Raw genomic sequence first — 20,840 nt, 5'->3', positions numbered from 1 at the left:
ACTAAAAACACCTCAGCTAAATAGACAAGCAGACAGTTCTGAGTATTTTCCTTTTCCTCATGCCTTCAGTCAGTTTGTTATTCCTCTCTCTTCCTCTACCTTTAAAACAATGTGATTAAAAGCTTCCCGGTGTTCTGAGAGGAAAATGTTCAGACCTGCTTAAAGCACCTTCTGATTTCTTCATGGAAGCCATCTCAAGCAGAATTTTTAGTCAAGCCACTTACTACCTACAGCAATGTTCCACAAAAATGATGAGCTTAGAATAATAAAATAGGGGTAATTAAAAAAAATACAGGATTCACTTCTGTCAACTCATGCCTGGCAACACAATAGCATTAAACAGAAAGCTGTTTATCACAGCTTCTCTCCCCTTTGAGCTATCTCATACAAACAATACAATTGCTTTGAACCTACTCCACATCCAACTTACTTAACTACTTTATGACACCTACATTGAGTCCACCAGGACTTGAGATCAAGCTGACTTTACAGCCCAGAAGCTGAATTTTTCTTAAGACAACTGATGTGTAAAGCAACACGGAGGAGAAGAAATGCTTCTTTTCTCCATTTGCAGAACAGCTTTCCTCCCTCACATTTGTATTACTGTTTCTCAGACACGGCTATTCCCTGTGTTTTCCAAGAGTTCTGAAAATTAGGATAATCCTTTATAAATGTCTCCAAATCTTAAGAAATGTAGATGATCACTTTGCTATCGCTTGCCATCCTCCATCTATAGATTAAATCCCAGATCTCTGTATGGAAAGAGCATAAAGGCACAAGCAAACAAAAAATCTAAGCCTAAGAGTATGTACCATTTACAGAAAGTGGTACTAGAAGTAGGCCACTTCAAAGAAAACAAACACTAAGGGGTTTCATCAGGGGGTTTTAAATGTATTTTGTCTAGCTGAATTTTAATTTGCCACTGCTTCTGACAAAAAACTACCTTATTTCTGCCTATATTGCAATGAGAATTTACAGCTTGATTTTTCAAATTAGGGTTGGAACATAGTTACATGTCTTACTAACATAAGCGATAGTTCATAGTATTTGGTAGCTACAAGGTTTTTTTATTTATAATATTATAAGTAAAGCTCACAAATATGCCACATAGTGTTGCTGTTAAAACAAAATCCGAGTTCTTGGAAGAAGCTAACATTATAGTAAACCATCAATTATTCTCCTTTTTGTTTAGGAAGTGTTAAGAACATTCAAAATAACTTTACTTTGGTCCATCACAAGAAGACACACAAAAAAAAAAAGGGGGGGGGGTGGGGGGTGGTGAAGCAAAAAGAACAGATATCCTGCTAGAATTTGTCCTATGTCTAACCTTCAAGAGAAGATCATAGTTCTGTCCTGCACCACAAGCAAACATAAATAGCCCCAAAGTAACAGCTGCTTCAGCACATGCTCATGAGAGAAATACATAGCAAAGTTTGTGAAAGCGGACTTCTTTTATCAAATTCTGGCCTCAACACTCTTCCCTCAAGGTGATACAGGGCATCTTCTATGCAAATTCAAGGTCTGTCCCAAAGCTGACCAACATCATGTTAACTCAGCTTCCTACTTCTACACCCAGGAAATACTAATTTTCTAAACTTTCTCAACTTTCACACTCCTTTCATATTACTCAAAAGTAAAACTAAGGATATAGCATTATAAAGTTAAGTACATACAAACATACAGGTTTTTACAGGGCTAAGTTACAATTTGCCAACTGTCTAAAAAGCCTATTGGTAATCATGTCAATTATGCCATAATTTCACAAAGTTGTTTTGATCTCGACATTTTTAAATAAAAGATGACAATCAGTACAGTTTGGTTTACATATTCAGAGTCCAGCATGCATTCTTTAATGAGAAGATTCTCTCCAATAGTTAATAAGACACTGGCTAAAATGACAAGCTGGTCCTAATGACATGGAACAGCTTTATGTTGTGAGGTTTTTTGGTCTTATTTTAAAAAAATATACTAGTTTTATTTTTCCTTAAACAAGCTCTACCATACCAAATGTGTGTCAAAAGAGACATCACAACCTTATAACACAAGTATATTTTACGCATTTTTTTGGTATCAGGCTTAAAAGACCACAAAGCAAACATACCTGTGTTCTGTGAGAACATTTACTGCTGATGGATGGTTGGCACAGTATGCAAGGTATAAGCTTTTCATTTGTGGCATCAGATTTAGAAAACATCCTCCAACCCTCTGCTGAGCTTCAGGCAACCTAAAAACAGAGTAATAAAGATGAAATTACTGTAATACCAGCCAGACACAGAAATAAATTAAAGCCTGGAAAAGCAGTGTATACTGGGGGGGGGTGTTGTTTGGGTTTTTTTGTTGTTGTTGTTTTTGGGGGGTTGTTTTTGGTTTTTTTAACAAAATCAACAGATCAATTTCTATGGTCACTGACCAGCAACCAACACCCTTCTCTTCCTTCACAGCTTCAACCCTGTAACCGTCAGGTCTGATTATGCCACTACAGTACAGGCAGAATATGCTACATACCTGTAAAATGGTCACTCGGCAAAATTTTTTCAAGCATTAGTGGTAATTAGCACCTTCTTTAGGAGTTCGATTTTTCAGTCAAGATATACCTATCTGTTAGAACAGTTTACTATCCACTTATATATGCTATGCCAAATCTTAAAAGTAGTATTTCAGCACTTAGATAAAAAAAAATGGATGGAGTAGCAGCAGGATTCTTTCCCTCTACCCTACACCAGCAGAGATGATAGGCTTAAAATATTCATTAAAAGACCTAAGTACCGTATTAAGCTCTGATAGCAAAAATAGAAGCCAGTTACAATGCAGTAAGAGGCTGTTTTTACGCAATTGTCACTCATCTTGCTTTTTAAGGACCATAAAGCACTTTTATGTTGGTTTGTAACCAGGGCAAGAGAGCTGCTTTACCAACATCAGTATAGAAATACTTTCTGTAACTCATACTTCCTTCATCTTTCATGCTCAAATGTACCACATTTGCTAAGCAGTGAAGGAAAATTTCACAATTCTGTTCAGAACAGCTTATTTTGTCTAGCATAAAATGGTGCTTAAATAACAGCAGCCTCAGTGACTTTGGCAAAAAAGATGAGTCAGCAAAGAGGAACAGTATTTAGAAGAAAGCTTACTTTCACACAGTCTTGGTGAACCTAATCAGTTTTGATCAGATTTGTCAGAGGAATAAAAACTTATTTATCCACATAAATAAGGGATGACAGGATATGAAAAAAGATAATATGAATATACATAGTGTATTTTTCAGAAGTTTCTAGCAGAAACTGTCATCTCAAATTGCAGTAAGAAAATAACTGGAGTATAAATATCTGAAACTGGCTGTGTGGCACCAGCATAGAACTGGTAGGATCAGCAGAAAGTAAAAGTCTGACTTCTGATTTTGCATCCGTATAAGCAGGGGAAAAAAAGAAAAAGAAAAATGCAACTCTTCCAGTCTTATTCTTAGTATCTCCTTAAGCTGCATACTTCAGATGCACGCTTACATACTTTTTAAAAATCTAAACTAATTTTCAAGTTAAACACAAACTGATGGGAAGAAGCATATACTCTAACCAGCCATGCTTCCTTACTGCTACCATATCACCATTCTCAGAACCACTCAAAAATATCCATGCTAGATTGCTTCCTATGTGAGAAAGAATAAATTGGACGAACAAGTGAACAATATCGTAAGGGTGTCAGAAGGGATGAAACCCTATTATTTACTACAGAGCAACTCCCACTTGAAAGACTAACCCTCTTCAGCAGTAGGTTTTATGGCCAAGAGCCAACTGTATAACCCACACTGAAGTTAACCAGAAGATGGGACACTAAGTTTCCATTAGTCCTAGACTACAATCTTGTCCCTGATACCTTGCCTAAACCCATTGTACAACATGTGCAAGGAGATGAAATGTTTAATTTCTCCATATGTTTCCTCTCCTTGCATAAAGATTGCATCTCCTGATATAAACACGCCAAGTCTTTGCTTCAGCCTGTTTGCAAGATGAAACAAACAGTGGATTTTGTTGCTACTGTTATCACCCATTTAAGTACTCTTAAAACTAGTATTCCACACTGCTCTAAAGCTGGACGAGTCCTCAGTAAGTACTCAACAGACATACCATTAAGCACAGTCAAAGGGTTTCATGCTAAAATTAGTTCCAACAATTCTCTCTGGAAGAATATTGTTTTTATTTAAAAATACATATTTTTTTTAAAAGTCAAGATTTTCTGTAATTGTCCTGAACATGTGCATCAAGTCTCTATAAACATCAATATTTAGCATATTCCCTCTGAAAAAGCGAGAGATGCTCCAGTGAACTCCAGTAAAGAGAAGAATTGTTCAGCTTTCCAGGACAGCCGCTCCTCCAGGCAGGGGATGTTCCCATCCTGCTCAAACACAGTCCTCTTCTCCCACTCCTTGGGTTTGTTCATAACAGTTAAAACTCAAAGTTCATCCCAAGATGATCCCAAGAAATATTCCCCCCAATTTCAAAACAATAAGTCTGTCTACTACTAAGCTGTTCAGTCCCTCTGTATGGTGTGGGAAGACCTACCCAGTATGAAGTCAAAATTGACTGTGCAAGTGATCAAAACGCGAGGCAGGGAAACACACTTCCTTATTCGAAAGCAGCTTTCATTATAAACATCTGGAAAATGAGAGCTGAACCCCCAGCTAGCACATCATGCCAGATACACTCTGACCGCATTATCAGCGCTCCTTACATTAAAGGCTAGGGCCTTTATTTTATTTTTTTATTATTTTATTGCCTGCATCTTTATTTCTCTTTCAAGAAAAGTTTAAATTCTGAAATCAATAGAGTGGCTACTTTTGCAGGTATTCAGGGGAAAACCAGGGGCATTCCCCAGCGTACCAAGGGAATACTATTCTTGGAGCCCTCCAAGCAGCATTTCCTGCGCGGCAGCTGGCTCCCTTTAATACATCTAAGCATGAGCTAATAATACATTCTTCGAGTCATAGATGCAGCAAAAGTCTCAAACTCTGAAGACATACTCAAGGCATATAACTCAGGATTAAATAGTAAGAGGCCCCAATAAACAGTTGCTGAAAATGGTTAAATTCCCTTTTCATACTGTAGTGCGGGGCGGGGAAGTGAATTATGGCTGCTCGCACCAAGCAGCCATCTGTGTCTTCTCAGTCTGCTGTCCTTTTAGCAGAATGAAAGACTGACATTATTCTCTTTTACATATTGCACATGCATTGCAACTTTATACTGCACATTCTTTGTTGAATTAGGATAATTAACAGATTTTATGAGGGGGTGGCAACTCATCCCCCTGTGACTTTTCTAATCCATGCATTAGTTGCAAGTGTTCTACTATTTTTAGAGGAACAATTAGTAAGTTATCTGTATCTCCTTTAACTGCTGAAGAAACCAAGAATTTAACGCCTATCACCACATCACATAAACCTTTTTGTAATTAATGTGTTCAATAAAGAGCATAGTTATTTTACAATTTATTCTGAAGTTGTCATCCCAATAGTCTTCTCATATTTGGTACTTTAATTAAAAAGCAATCAGATATAACTATTTTTACATATATGTAAATGTTAATAACTTCAGTTATGAAAAGGCCAAAGATATGTTTTAATTTTGTTTACAGAATTAAGAGAACCATAACAAAGCCTTTGCTGCTGCACACATGCTAAAGGCATCATCATACGACTACATCTAAACTACCTAACAGATTATCTGCTTGTTGGAGTTACAACCAACAGCTATCCGTACTGTTTCTCCAGACTTAAAACGGGTTCCTGCTGCATGATAACCTGAGAAAAGAAACGAAGAAAATACCTTGTTGCTCAATCATGCTTACTTTAAGATTCTGATCAAAACCAGCAATCAGAACTGGACTAAAGCTAGACTGGCCGCGAACAGAGAAAGAGTGACATTACAGAATATCTAATTATGTCCTGCCTGTTCAGAAGAAATGTCACTTAGCTTTGGTGTCAGGGGATATTACAACGTTCTGGGAAAGGCTGTGGAAACTGTGATGAGTTCAAACAAATTTAAACACAGACTAACAGAGGCAATTTTAAAAGAAAAGTAAGTAACAAAATGTAATCAGCACTGTATATTTTCTTTTTGTAAAGAAAAGATCAGATGTCCCCAAATTTCACTGAAGTGTGTGGTTACCATAAGAGTGTCATGCAGCAATCTATGTCCCTATATATAGGGACACACACCTGCAGAACCTGCTACAAACTGGAAACTTTCAATTATCTGGGTGGCATTTTCTGCTCTTCCCCCTCTCCTTCCACAGAAAGATAAATAGCAGAATTTCCTGCCCCTCTCGCAGGCCTCTTGAAGGAACTGGAGCATCAATGATAAGTTTACTATGTTTGCAGGAGGTTAGTACAGAGAATGTCTTGAACTTAAAAGCTGATAGCAGAGAATACCCAGTGCAAGTGAAGGTCTGCAAAAATTATTAAGGGATAATTGTGATTAATGACTCCAAGGGATGCAGCTTGTGAAGAAACACAAGATTAGATGTTATCTCCCGAGGCTTCACAGTTAACAAGGTTACTGAAATAAGGGGGATGCTTTGCAACTTTCTGAGCTACTGTTTGCAAAAATGGAGGCACTATCAACTTATTCACAATCCATCAGTAATTTCCAATGCTTCCTTCCCAACCACACCTTTCACTATTTGTCTGTTTGCCTTACCTCTCAGACATCAGTTAATATGCATGTTTGTTTCAGGCAACCTGAAGACACTGTATTCAAATTAACTTAACATTAATAGTCTTATTTCTGTTGATACTCACAATAAGCAAAAGCAAGGGACAATACTGGGATAAACCTTTAACAGACTCAATTTATATCTACACTCCAAAACCAAATCTGAAACACTCTAGTTTTGGATTACATTTAAGCGCTCTCCCTTTCACACCTTGGCCTCCCTCCTGTCTTTTTTTTTTTTTTTTTTTTTTTCCTTAAATTCCCATTCCATTCCAGGATCATCCCAAAACATGAAGTATCTACTTGCACTCCAAACACAGAACAAGATAAAGAAAAACACCACAGTTACTGTGACTGCAAGAGCAGGGACGTGAGGGAAAGAGAAGACAAAACCCAGCTATGGCTGTTACGGGGCAGGGAGGGAAGTCAGTGATACTACCTAAAAGACATCCAGTGCCTTCAACTTGCCACAGAGGGGATTATACCTAAGCAGTCCATGCAGGCTGGTGTCACCAGCCCACCTGTGTGTCGTGTCCCCCCCCGTACTGAGAAGTACAGCCATAGACTGACAACTGCTATTCCCAGGTGAATGGAAGACCTTTTTTTTGGAGCAGGAGACATCTGTTCAATCTCCTGCTACAAAAACACCCAAAGAGCAATACCTCACTTAGAGATCATTTAGATCAGCCCAGAGATCACCTGACGGACACTGACTTTGTTCGTTCAGATACCCCTTTTCTGTGTGAACCACTGCAGAACTGATCTTTGGCACTGCATCACACACAGATCTGGAAAGAGACCTAGAGCACTGGACTACTTCGGGTCTTCAAGAGACGGGAGCACGGAGTGCTCTTGCCCTGTTTTACTGTCAGAAATCTGCCCTTTTGCAACTGAAGGCTCTGGCAGCAAAACAAAGTGCACTTGACGCTATCGGTCAAAAAAAAGCACTTTTGAAGCAGATCAGCCAGCAGATTCTCATTCGGTGCTAGACTCGTTTCATGCACCACTTTTGTTTGGTAAAGGAAGAAGAGAAGTCACGAAGGTAGAAGTAACCCCCAAGGAATCTGTCCGATGGAGCCCAGCACCCAGGCAGGCAGACAAGCAGTGTTCCCAGGCCTGTGACAGATGGAGCAGCCCCAGGAGCAGCCCAGTGATACTGCACGAGAGGCCAACCCGGACAAGTTCGAGGAGGACAAACCTTTAGCAATGCACTAGAAGAGCTTCAAGGCTTGGCGCAGGGTGGGACGGTGGCACACAACTGAAACCAAACCACATCCAAACAACTACCTGCCTCGACACACACGAAGCACCCGCTACAGCATTATGTGTTCTGAAAAAACAGCATCCAACGTTTAACAACATGACGATTAAACAAGCCAAAGTGGTGCAGGCAAGAAGAAAAGCAGCAGAAAGTTTCTGTCACTGAAGTACATGCCAGGATTTGTTAAGAGAAAACTCAGACGACAAACTGACTCAAGAGGGGCGTGGAATTCAAAAAACAGTCGACTCTTACGCCCAAGAACAGGAATTTGTCAAGCAAGGTAGGCTGGCAGCACTACAACTGGCAGGACGTCGGCATTTGGTCATTCTGACATGTCAAGTTAGAAAAAACACCACACCGGATGCTGCAATATGAAGTGCCTGAATGATGGAACTATAAGCTCTCTGCCAAAAATAAAATAAAACGATAAATCTATTTTCAGCCCGGGAGCTACTCTGAGTTTACAGAACAGGTTCACCAGCCAAAAAAACATGGCAAAATGACAAAAAGCAAGGCAGCAGGGCAAGCATTCTTCTACAGGATGGGAATTATGATGGATTAGATTCAAAACAGGAGGAAGCTGGACGCTCAAGTCAATATGTTATGATAAAAATTAAACTGAAAATACAACTTGGCATGACCACCATATTTATGAAATGAAAGTAACACAAAACATTTGCAGTAACCCTTCAGTAACCCTGGGGCATCGCTTCCTCTGCCCACCTACTAGCATCCATTATGTTCCTAATTTATTACACAGCAACGTTTCACTTAGCAGAAAGAAGAAATAAAGGACATTGTGAGAAGGTGCTCTAATAGAGTTTAAATTAAGGAAGAAGTTCTAAATAAGCTTTCTGAGCTTGAAGCTACATTATGATATCACATTAACCCACACACCAAGTCAAAACAAAGCTTGCATTAATATTTGTTTAAAGACATATGCTCTTCCACCCTTGTTTTTAAGACCACCTTAATCAAAAGTTTTAAAAGATGACAGCCTGTTCATGCCAGGTACTTCATTTCCCTGACTTCTGATTCACAGAAACGAAATCATGATAACAAAAGAATGAGACAACAAAGCGCAGTGACAAGAAAAGAAAGAAAACATTTAAGTATGGGGACAAAGGGTCATTCTCAGGGATTTAGACACTTAACTAATCAAGTCTAACTTGCCAGAAAGAATATCCTTCCTCTCAAACACAGCAGGGAAGAAAAGCCACTTCAAGAATGTTTCCATTCGATTGCTGAATAGTCACCTGAACTACACCATCCTCCTTTCCATTCTCCCCTAAGTCATCTAGAGGCAGAAGAGAGGGAGAGAAGCCAGGTGGTAGGAAGAGGTGGGATCGAAAGTCAGCAACAGACCCAGACATATGTCACTGCCTAGTGGAGATGCAGCTTATACTTTGTCATGACAAAGCTTCCGCTTCACATACAGCAGCTCAGAGGAAGAGAGGAGGGAGAAGTCAAAACAAGACACACTGAGCTGATCTAAAGATCACTGCTGCCAAAAGAGGTATTTTCTCCTCCACCCGAGACATTCATTCCTTCTCACAGCCAAGTACTCCCAGCAGACTGAAACTTGCCTAAACCCTCAGTACCAATTCAAATTACTAACTTGGCAGAAAACAAGCAAATTTGGATTAGCAAGTGGTCAGACAAAACCATGTACTCAGACAAAACCAGAACACAGACAAGGAAGAGGGCACAACTGAGGTTACGAACAGGAACTACGCTTTCAGTGGAGTTTCAACACTAGGAAATTGTTAGGACAATTTAAACGTGATATGGTCACCTTCTTCCTTACACCCCCAAGTGCTGAGGTACAAGCTGAAAAATATCCAGCTACCACTTCAGCCTAACCTATGGAAGGAAGACAGGTGCCTTCATTCCCTTCTTTCTGGGCTTTATGCTTCCTGTGTGGTACAGTACAGGCATTAAGGCTATTTTTTTAAATTCAGATTGTTCTTTCTGCCTGCCCTGCATGCCTCTCCCAGCACATTTTGATGACCACCATTGTTCTGGACAGAAGAATACTAAGCACAAGCATTCTCATACAGTGTCCTTCATCCAAGTCACTTACCCCCCCCTCCACTGTTCCATCACAATGTAAGCTCCCTTCATTATTTCTCTTACTTTAAGAAAAGACTTAAAATTAATGCCTCCAAAACAAAAAACACCACTTCCTCTACCACTTCCCTACTGGTATGCAACTGCATCATGGAAATTCATAAATTGTTTTCAAACTATGTCAAAATTCCTACCTCTGCAATTGCCTCCTAGGGCCAATATCTATCTGCACAAGCAATCAATGCATTATCCAAACATTACTGTACTGCTGTAGCAACTATGCTTAAAGGGAGAGGAACAAAAATGTCAAACAATACACACAAGTAGAATAATAAAAAATATTTGCTTGTTAGAATTTTACAGTATCTAGTATGCATAGTACTTACTTGGTGCATTCTTCTAAAGACTGTACAAGCATTTGCTGGAAAGAACTTATTTCTTCCAGGTTTCCCATTAAGTATGAAGTATTTGCCGAGTTTAACCTGGAGCCAAAGTAAATAAAGGGTGTTTACGTTTGCAGTTATTGACTAATTGTGCTTTAATAAAACCTACAGCCTTAAAAGAAGATGTTTACTGGTTGTTAGATCAAGGACCAGGCTGGTTTAGTCAGCAAGCAAACTGAATAAAAGCAAGCCCTGCCTCAAGAATCTCACAGTCCACACAAGAAAATGCATATTGACATTGAAATTTTGACCATGTAAACCATCCCCAATACACGAGAGATCTCAAGCTTGATTTAAAAAAAAACAAAACAAAACAAAACAAAAAAACCCACACACACCCAAGAACAAAAACAAACTCACATACTTTTCACTGGCTTGTAATGGTCGCAGGTAGTTTGAAAGCATTGTTTGTAGCTCCTTAGCATATTCATTTTCTGTTTCTAATATATTTTGTAGCACCTGCAATAAATGACAGTTGCTAATTGGTATTTTTCAAGAGATACTTCAAAATCTTCAAATAAATACCACTTTTAAACTGTACTAAAATTACTTAGCACTAGGAAAACTAAAATCAGTGTTCCTACATGAAAAATATCAGCAAGAAAGCATTGAATACTATAAATCTATGAAATTCACAGGAAAAAACCCACCACACCCACACACTATGAGCCATCCTTTAGCCATATACCACTGTTTTTGTAAGCTAACAGGAATTTCACTACACTTAAAACTTTTACTGTAAAATTTGAGAGCTATACAGTGTTTTTTCCAAAGCTAGGGGTAATTATTCTTCCTATGTACTTCAAAACAGCCAAAGATCATCAGAGGTTGGTAAAGCACAATAGAAGTTCTAAGAGAAATGAATAATTAGTGACGTTTTCTCAGTCTCCATTACAACACGTTACAACTAATTTTGCTAGAGAAGTGTTTACTTATTCAGATGTGCTGTTCTATCTAGAAGGTCTGAATATTAACAGATTTATAAATATCAAGTACTTGCCAACTTTACTTAGCAATATGATTAGCATTATTGCATTATTTGTAAATGAGGCTGCCTAACCTTCCACTGGGAGTGCAATAATATACACTACCATGAGAAAATTACAACAGATTCTGATGCAAAGCCAAGAGTTTATGAAATACAGCACACACTTGTCTTTTGGCTGAATATAAATTAAACAACTGGAATGCCCCCAAATATGTACAAGAAAACATTTTACTGGGCCATCTCCCGGGACCCTGCTTTAGGATATCCTCCAATATATTCACATCAAGTTCTACTGTGCTTCTAGCCAGCGAATTACTTTTTGCCTCCAAAAAAGTTAATGATTTAGTAAGAGAATTATCAGAATTAAATGTAGTTCAATGAACACAGCAGAGCTTTGAAAACTTTTTGCTATTCACTGGTCATCAGCCACACCACAAACCTTCTCATTTTGCTACATGCCATATTTGTCAAGCCTACAGTAATATCTCATTTCAGCATTTATAGTAACGACTGTAATTGAGTGCATTATTCACTGTTGTAGTCAATACTCTTTCTTAGGAAATAAAAAAAGCCATTCATTCCTAAATGCAAACCTGATGAAATAACTTTAAATAGTTCAGTATGTCAATGAAGAATTCACTGTTCCTTTCATTGGTGTCATTGATTCTGCTTATTCCTTGAATGCTTCTATTCATGTGGAGAGAGGGAGAGAGACCACTTTTGAGTTCATTCTTTTGTTGGAAATCTGAATCCTGAACTGAAGATTAAAATGTCTCCATTCTCTGCTAAACACTATGACAGAAGAACGTCACAGGGAAAGTTATGGCTACTAGCTAGGAAACTACAGCATAAAGTACAATATGGGCATACATTTTAAAAAAGCTAAGGTTTTCTTGACCACTTAGAACGGGGGGGGGGGGGAAGATGAAAAAAATTTCCATTGATCATAGCACTAATTAAACCCCATATTCTCTTACACATATATAAAACAAAGTCAATTGTTAAAATGGAAATATAAAAGTACTTGGCGTTCATGATGTTCAAAACTAAATGCAAGACCAATCTTTCCCAATATGGCTTTTCCTACAAAAATCTCCCAGCCCAAAGTCATTACACAGCTATTAGTAGGGAAAAGGAGACTGAAAGCCAAGGACAAAAACACGGTGTCCTGATGAAGCACTGAACAGCATTAAAAGATAAAAATCAACAAAATCACTAGAGATCTTGAAAAGCTGCACCACTGCTCCACTTTCTCAAAGAGTATTTCCATTCTTTGCTATGAAGAGCTGTCTGAAAAGCTTGAAATAAAACTACTTTTATGTTGGACACAACTCCATTATTTTCCTGTGCTCATTTGGATTTTTATTTAAGGATTTTCTTTGCAATACGGAGAATATAGGATTGGAGGAAAAAGACTGAAAGGAGAAAAAAAAAATAGGAAAGCTGAAAAACTAAAATTAGCAACCTGATAAATTACTGGGAAAAAAGAAAATAAAATGCAACTGTAAATAAAACTATGCTACAAAACCTATGCAAAGTACTAGACACACTTACACTGCTTTATGTTATTGCAGTAGTTCACAGTGTTACACAATACTTTAGATATACACAGATTTAAACACTTCCCAAAACACATTAAACCTATTCCCTTTTTTTTTACAAGTACAGTTTCTACTGCATATAACATTCTTTTATGTTTAATACCTTTTAAAAAGAATAATCCTGCTTACATAGCTCTAACACATCAGTTATGTGAAATCTTGCATCCTTCCAGCTTGACTTACCTACCTCACCGAGAAGCTATGAGGATTAAATGCTTGGACTGTGCTTTGAAGCGATAAGCAGTTAGTATTGCAACTCAGTTTTTTGGCACCAGAGCACCCTTATATTTCTCACATCCACGTCTCGCCCGCATGCTCTAATAATCACCTTTCTTCCCTTTCCTGCTTTCTGCGCGTTCTGGCTGCTGCAAGACCCCATGAGACCTCGAAGACCTTGTTTCCACAACTCCACCACAACATTTGCACAGATAAGACCGGGTACCAAAAGAGCAGCATTGAAGTGGCAGCTTTTGCAATCCGTAACACTGATGAATGGCAGGCACAGACAACTGAGCTCATACAGCACAAGCTCTCTCAATCACACGGCATGGAAAATTCAAGCATGGTTAACAATTCTGTCACAGAAAACCCCAGCCATGTCCCTAAGGCAAAAACTACCACCCAAAAATGGATTTAAAATGACGTACATGAAGCTGATAACCTTCTAAATCAGAGGGAGAAAAGGCAGATTTCACAGCTATGCTTGGGCATGATCCTGTAGCACAGTCCCATTTTATGGCAGTAGTGTGGCACTCAACTGAAGTATCACGTACTTCAGCAAAACGGTGATCAATGTCTAATTTTCCTGGATCAGGAGAATCTGAGAGATGAACCCCTTAAAACAGGCCCTTGAGAGGGGCAATGTAAAGCACCACACAAGTATACCATATCTCAAGGGTCCTCAAAAACTTTTATGAACTACAGTAAACACAAACTCTTGACCCAACTTCAAAAGTGTGGCCTCAAAAGGAGTGCTTATTTTCCATCACTTCTCAAACACTTAAATGAAAAATGAGGTCATCCAAATACTCATACTATGGAGAAATTTGCCCATTTCTTTACCTGCTTTTAGAACAGCTGCTTAATCTCAAGGCAGTTGTCCTGTCAGTAGAGATAACCTAATTTTATTTTGGACACAAAGTATTAAATTCTCAAGGGATTTCAAGTAAAAATAAAACTCAAAAGTTACACCTGCTCTGTCTTCAGGGAATAACCTGCAATAATATGCCCACTTTTTCAGTAACAGGTTACTAAATTACTTCTACATGAAAAACGCTTCATGCTTGATCACAAGTCTGGTTCACATTACACACTGCTGTAGACTTGCACCATTTTATGGAGGACAAGACCTTGTAGCACTAGTCATTCTCTACTAACCTGCATTCCCGAGCCAGGCAAAACGTAAGCATAAACCAAACGTGCTCTGTCTTCTCAGCAACACCTAGTGCAAGGTGCAGCTAATAAAGCACACTGAGACTAGAAGGTATGTGACTTGTGTTATGAACTTCAGATGGAGCTCTGTGAATCCGTAAAAATAAAGAACACATTTACAAGGGAGTGACGAACAGAGGAAAGCAGTGAAAGCAGTCTCCTCTTTACATGAAGCACCTTTCCCTTAGCCTACCCCAGCCCTTCTCCCAGAAGGGGAGATCAGCAGAGCCTCTCCTACCACCTTCCGAACTTCCTCTGAACTGCCCTTTGATTTTTGTCCTCAGTCTGACGAACGTGCCCACAGGTGCTGCCCGCACCTGCACAAATCCTCCCCTAGGAAAAACAGCAATAAATAATCACGAGGCTTACAGGGCCTCAGCACACACCCGTATGGTGGAAGATAGCCACAACATAAAAATAGCAAGCAGTCCCAGAGCGCCAGCCTCAAATCATGCTTGGTTGTCAAGAGAGCCTTTAACACAGATTTTGATGCTTACTCCTTAACTCAGGCTACATCCTTTTAGCTACCAGTTGCCAAAGCTTTATTTGGAGCTGTTCGGTTTTTATCTTAGTATGGGCTCAATTTTGCTATCGGCGCAGACTGATGCTAAGACTTCTAGTACAGGGAAGTCCCATGTCTGCACCTTACGTATCAAGACAGAACAAAAACTCAACTCGCAGGTTAAACTGCTTTCACTTCAGTGAATGGGTGTGCTGTTTGTCTTCTATACATGTAAAAATCATTACATATTTAATAATTATTACAAATAATTATTTTACAGTTATATTGCTATCAGAAGCACTTAGTATTTTTCAAGAAAATCCAGATGCCAGCTAGTCGAATTTAGGTTTTAAGCACAGCGGTAAAGTCTTACTTGTCTGAAACAAAGTGCACCCTACAGCACAGCCTCTCATTCTTTAAACAAAAAGAATAAAATGAGCAGCTTAAAAAAAAAAGTAGAGGTATTTGCCACACTGTGGAAAAACATGAAAACAAAACAATTATCCAAATCACTGCAGACAGAATTAAGAACAGCACTCTAGGCCCAGTCCTCTAATTTACTATATAAATAGAGAGAGATAGATATATATATATTATTACAAGTTGGTCACTTCCAATACGCCCCCCAATGTAATAGATTATCAACAGTTTATTAATAAACAGCTAGCAGCCAGAACACTGGGAATCTTATTACATCAGTTTAGTGCACCAAGAAAGTTGCACCTAAGCAAGATGAAAAAAAAAACCTAATTCCAAGAGTAGGTATGATGGTCACCAGTTTCACTTTTTTTTTTTTTTTTTTTTACTTAAACTACTTTAAAAGCCAACTATGGCTATCTTGTTTTCCAAAGTATGTATTAGCTTGAGTCTCCATGATTATGTCAATAGGTTATCCAGGGAACAATTATAAAAACCACACAAGCCAAAGGTGCTATTTCCAAACTGTATGGCCTTTTATAACTTAACTATGGTTTTAGGCAAAATCAAACATTTATTTCATATTATTTTCACTCTGAAGTACACTATTGCCCCCCAAAATGGTCTGCATTACTCTTACAAAGTAAAATATGCAACCACAAGATTCAATTAATTTTGGACAAAGTCAAACTAAAGTTTTAGTTAAGTCCAAATTAAACAGCTGCAACTCTTACTTTTCATCATATTAAGATCTATCAGGGAAATAAGAATATAAGATTAAATATGACGCATATATTTACTACTGATTAAAAAAAAAAAAAAAAAAACAAAAAACCAACCCCCAAAACCCAAACCAACCCAAATCTAAAGGACTGATGTTCAAGAGAGCTGCCAATTTATTTTGATTAAAAATTCAACACAGATATAGATTAAACTTAAGAGCAGTCTTCTGCCTAGCAAAGGAACTAAATCCTCTCTTCGCTGCACTCACTTCAGTTTACTTGCATTGAGAAACACAGGTTTTAACATGCAAACAACTGTTGAGAAGATGTATTTGCTATAACACACTACGGCAACTTTGAAAAAAATTACTATAAAGAGATACAGTGAAAAACAAAAATAAAAACAAAGACTCTCTGGTATTTTGTCACTGGAGGTACCCCAGTAAGATCATTACTTCCTGCAGTTTAAAGGAAGGTGTGCCTGCACAGGTACTTTCCGCTGTGACTAGGAGGTGTGGGATACAATGGCCAAAGAACTGCAGCCCTCCCTTTACCGTGGAATTACAGCTACTGACAGGCACCACGCAAGCCAGGGGCAGGAGCTGGAGGTTGCTTCATTGTTTTTATTTAGGGGAATGACTATATGCAAAACTGCTCTGTTCCTCCAGGTGGTTGGTGTCAACTCACGCCACAACCGCAAAAGATGAAGGCATAAAATGATGCTTTATGATCCTTGCTAAAAACCGACAAATACAATGAAAACCAGTGACAGCTGCTTCAAAGAAAAGGGAAAGAAACCTTGTGTTTTGCTTTTAGACCAGCAGGGAGCAGTGGTTAACAAAAACAGTAAGATGCTTTTTGCTTCCCGATGTATCTCCCGTTAGTAAATAAAGGATTCTCAAAATGGTTACAACACCACGTTTAAAGACAGAGTTTGGTATGTTTCTTACATGCATCTACTAAAGAGGTCTCAGTACTAGGTTAAGAATTCCTGGGGGTGCGCTAAAGGCTGGCTCTGGCTATACTGCTTTTGCTGTGAAATCTATCAATCATCATAAGGGAGAGGTTCCCGAAGTTAGTAACCGAGTTGATTTATAAGCATAAATACAAAGCAGGCAAATTCTTTCAAAATGTTCAATCTCTTGTTCACCAAAAAGACAAAAATATTCTTAATCATTTTAACAAAAATACTCTTAATCATTTTAACACAGCAGAATTTGATTAATTCATAGAGATAGGGGAAGACTGATTGCATATTTGGGGGATGGGGAGAAAAGGGAAATTAACAACTAGCAAAGCAAAGAAAAACGAGCATAATTTATTACATAAATGCCTATTATTCACTTACTTTAGACTGTAATTTTGCATCATGCTTAAGAATCCGTATGTGTGATATTCTATTAAACTAGTAATGATCTTGTTCATGTGAGAATTCACTAAAACCCCTATCTAGTTTTGGCACTAAGGCTCTGACAAGACTGCCAAATTTTTTTGTCCAGATAAGAGCATTTAGTTAAATGGTGTTCTATGGTATGTAACAGCTCACATGGAGGAAAAAGGATTACTTACCACATTGTAATAGCTTTTGTTAATTGCAGACGTATCAAAGCCTTTAGGTGGACTCTTCAATGTACCTGATTTGGGGGAGACGGGTTTTTCTGTAATGTAAGATATTTTGGGGTCAATGGCATGCAATTTCATAGCTCAACACTAGAGGTCAAACAAACCACTTTAAAATATTTATAAGTACAGTGAAAATAGTGCTTCACTGAGAAACATACATACTTGTGCTTGAAATTATTGGTAAAGAATCAAAACGGTTCACATGTACACAATGAATAAAACTCTAGCCTTAATGAAGGCAAGTAGAAAAACTCCCATTTTTTTCCTGCAACCAGAAAGTCAGTTCATAAAATTAGCTTTTCCAAAATTGTTTTTTAAAAACAAAACGTTATCACAAACCCCAATTAAAAAACCAAAACAACCAACAGGCATTTCTAAACACTACACACACTTTCAAACAGAAGTAGTATTAAGTTTTAATATCAATTTATTGAACTTGGTAAAAGCAAGTTACCAGTCAAAGGCTGAACGTACCAGAGGTGGGACATTACACTCAGTCTGGTTGAAACAGAGAATCAAAATGCTATGTAAGTAGCAGAGTGACTTACCAGATGCCTATCCCAGAAAATCATCTTTTTAAAACAAATTATCTTTTACTGTTAATGAAGGAAAAAATAAAAATGCTTATGCACTTGAGAACAGAGTCCATCACAACAATAAATGCAATCCTTACTATAATCCCACAGTGAGCGTACCCCTCAGTAATGCACGCTCTTCATGGAAGGACAATGTAAGTCTGCCAGACCAGAACAACAGTCCCGAGAGTTATCCAAGTGCTGACTCCCAGATTGCAGAGGCACAGAAAACACACTCCTAAAGCCTCCCCTCCCACCTCTACCATTCCTCTAAATCAGACACAGAGGAACAAAGATGAGGGGAGAGACAATGAAAAGCATCATGCTGCATGCTGGAGAAACAACAAGTAAGATTTACAGCATCTCTTTTTGATCTCTCACACCTGACTTTATACACAACCAACTGAAAAAGCTTGTGAGACTGTATTTATCAGAATGTAATGGTGGTTTGGTTCGGTTTTTTAAATAAGCAGGCTTGTCTAACATGCAAATTTCAAATAAGCATTCGAGTAATTTGTATCCAAATAATAAAGTGGCAAATTGTAAGGAAAAAAAAAAAAACACCAACAAAAAAACCTCTACCAAACCAACCCAAAAAAGCATGGTATCATCAAAACATACCTATTGAAAGTTTTACCTTTATTTTAAAAGCAAGCTCCCGTTTCAAACACATTTTAATAAAGATATATGAATAATTCAACTCTAGTCTACCTGATACCTCAGGCCACTAAGAATAAATTATGCAAGTCTCAAATACAGGCCTGCCTTTCCAGGAGACGCCCAGCCAGCCAAGGTGAGGGCCAGCTATGGGAAATTCCCACGGACACTACGGCTGACCAGGGAAACACCACCATAAGCAGAACAGCCCATGCGGTACCAGCCCGTGCTAGACTGGGTCCTGGGTAACCTACTGCTTCTCCAGGCTGCCCGCTGCAGCCCCACGGAGGTTGTGGGCTACAGATGCCGGCCACCTCTTCATCTCCAGTGCCAGGAGTGACTGGCAGGACCCGAGGCTTTAGCTAACAGCCCGTAAGGAGCAAGCCCCAAGAGCACACAAGTGGTATTATCTTTAAGGGGATTTTCTCTGTATTGCACTGCAACTCCCCTCAAAGAAGCTACTCTAAAAATAAAATACAGTCTTAAAACTGCCAAACATGGGCAAAAGCGTTTCTCCTTACCATGTTCAGAGATAACAGTAAAAATCCTTTTGGTTAATATCCCCCCACCCCCCGCCCCAAGTCATCTACAAGCCGACAGACAGCACAAAACCCGTTAGCCCGAGCAGTTCTTCAGCTGGGAACCACGATGCTCTCAGCCACCAGCCCTGCAGTATGTACGTGCTTTGCTGTACAGCCAAGTAATTCCAAGTGACAGGACTCCTCCCATCCCCTTAGAACAAAACCATAAACCCAGGCAGATTTGTCATCAAACACTCAGTGTGAAAGAAGCACCTAAAGCCATGTCATATGTACAGCTACTCATTTATATATTCGTATATAATGCTAACACATTTACGAGACAATTACAATTTGTTTCTTTGTACTGAGTGATGAAAATGATGTAGTTTACACAAACTTGGTAATTTGCTTTCATTCTCTGTGGAAGCTCCTGACTTACCCTACAATTTACAGTGACTTTCAGGTTTACTAAATACCTAAAGGTTTTTTAATCATGTGCCAAAAAAGCATGAAAGGAGAAACCAGAGTTATTTAAGGAAAAAGGTAAATGCTTGTCACTGAATTTTATCATAATACAGAAGTCTGACCCTTGTTAATCTGGAGAAAGTTGGCTGGTCATAGAAATCTGGCTCTTCTTCCAGCTACTTTGTTATCTTAAAGCGTGCAAAAATACATCTCTTCCCCTAACTTTTTCTTCTAAACTGCCGAAGAAAGTGGGAGATTTTTTGCTGAAATATATGGAGTCATTTGTATCACCAACTGTTCAGTTGATTCAGTTATCCATCAGGGACACATGATCAAATTCAGATTTAAAAAGAATCACACATTTAGATCATTTTGCCTTAACAGCCGTAATCAACAGTCAGCTTTTAAAATGCAAAGGCCATTTCTATTGTAGAAACACAGAATTAGACAGAGCAAATCAGTCCAGCTGTCTATCACGTCTGGTATTCTGCCTCCAAGCACTGCCTTGCTTCATAAGGAGGAATAAGAAACAGTCTCATTGCAATGAGTTTATTGCACAATGCATTACACAGAAGAAAATCCTGATCTTGCACATAAGAAATCACTTTCTTACCATAAACAAAGATAAGCGTTACTTATCGTCCTTCATGACAGAACATCAGAGTACTTTTGCAAACATACAGCTTACTTCATTAAACATTTCAAGCAGGTGTCACATCCATTCAGCATACTGGGAACACATACAGGTCTTATAGGTCCGTAGGTCTATGAAGTCCATAGGTTTCTGAAACATTACCAAAACCCTGGCACCTTGCCCACTCCAACATATAAGCTCTTTCTCAAAGCACTGGAAGGGAGTGACC

General features: G+C 38.6%; 1 protein-coding gene across 6 annotated transcripts in view; it reads right to left on the bottom strand.

Moving 5' to 3' along the window:
- ARHGEF7 (Rho guanine nucleotide exchange factor 7) overlaps positions 1-20,840 on the bottom strand; it is a 127,019-nt gene that overhangs the window by 42,923 nt on the left and 63,256 nt on the right. For all 6 annotated transcript variants that reach the window (XM_075057452.1, XM_075057453.1, XM_075057447.1 and 3 more), the window contains 4 exons: positions 17,706-17,794; positions 10,840-10,934; positions 10,419-10,514; positions 2,102-2,224 (listed from right to left, as the gene is read on the bottom strand). In XM_075057452.1, the coding sequence (XP_074913553.1) occupies positions 2,102-2,224; positions 10,419-10,514; positions 10,840-10,934; positions 17,706-17,794 (403 nt within the window). The remainder of the gene's footprint in view (positions 1-2,101; positions 2,225-10,418; positions 10,515-10,839; positions 10,935-17,705; positions 17,795-20,840) is intronic.

The sequence above is a fragment of the Buteo buteo genome, chromosome 25 (genome assembly GCF_964188355.1).
Source record: "Buteo buteo chromosome 25, bButBut1.hap1.1, whole genome shotgun sequence".
Classification (NCBI taxonomy): domain Eukaryota; kingdom Metazoa; phylum Chordata; class Aves; order Accipitriformes; family Accipitridae; genus Buteo; species Buteo buteo.
This window is presented reverse-complemented; position numbering and strand designations above follow the sequence as displayed.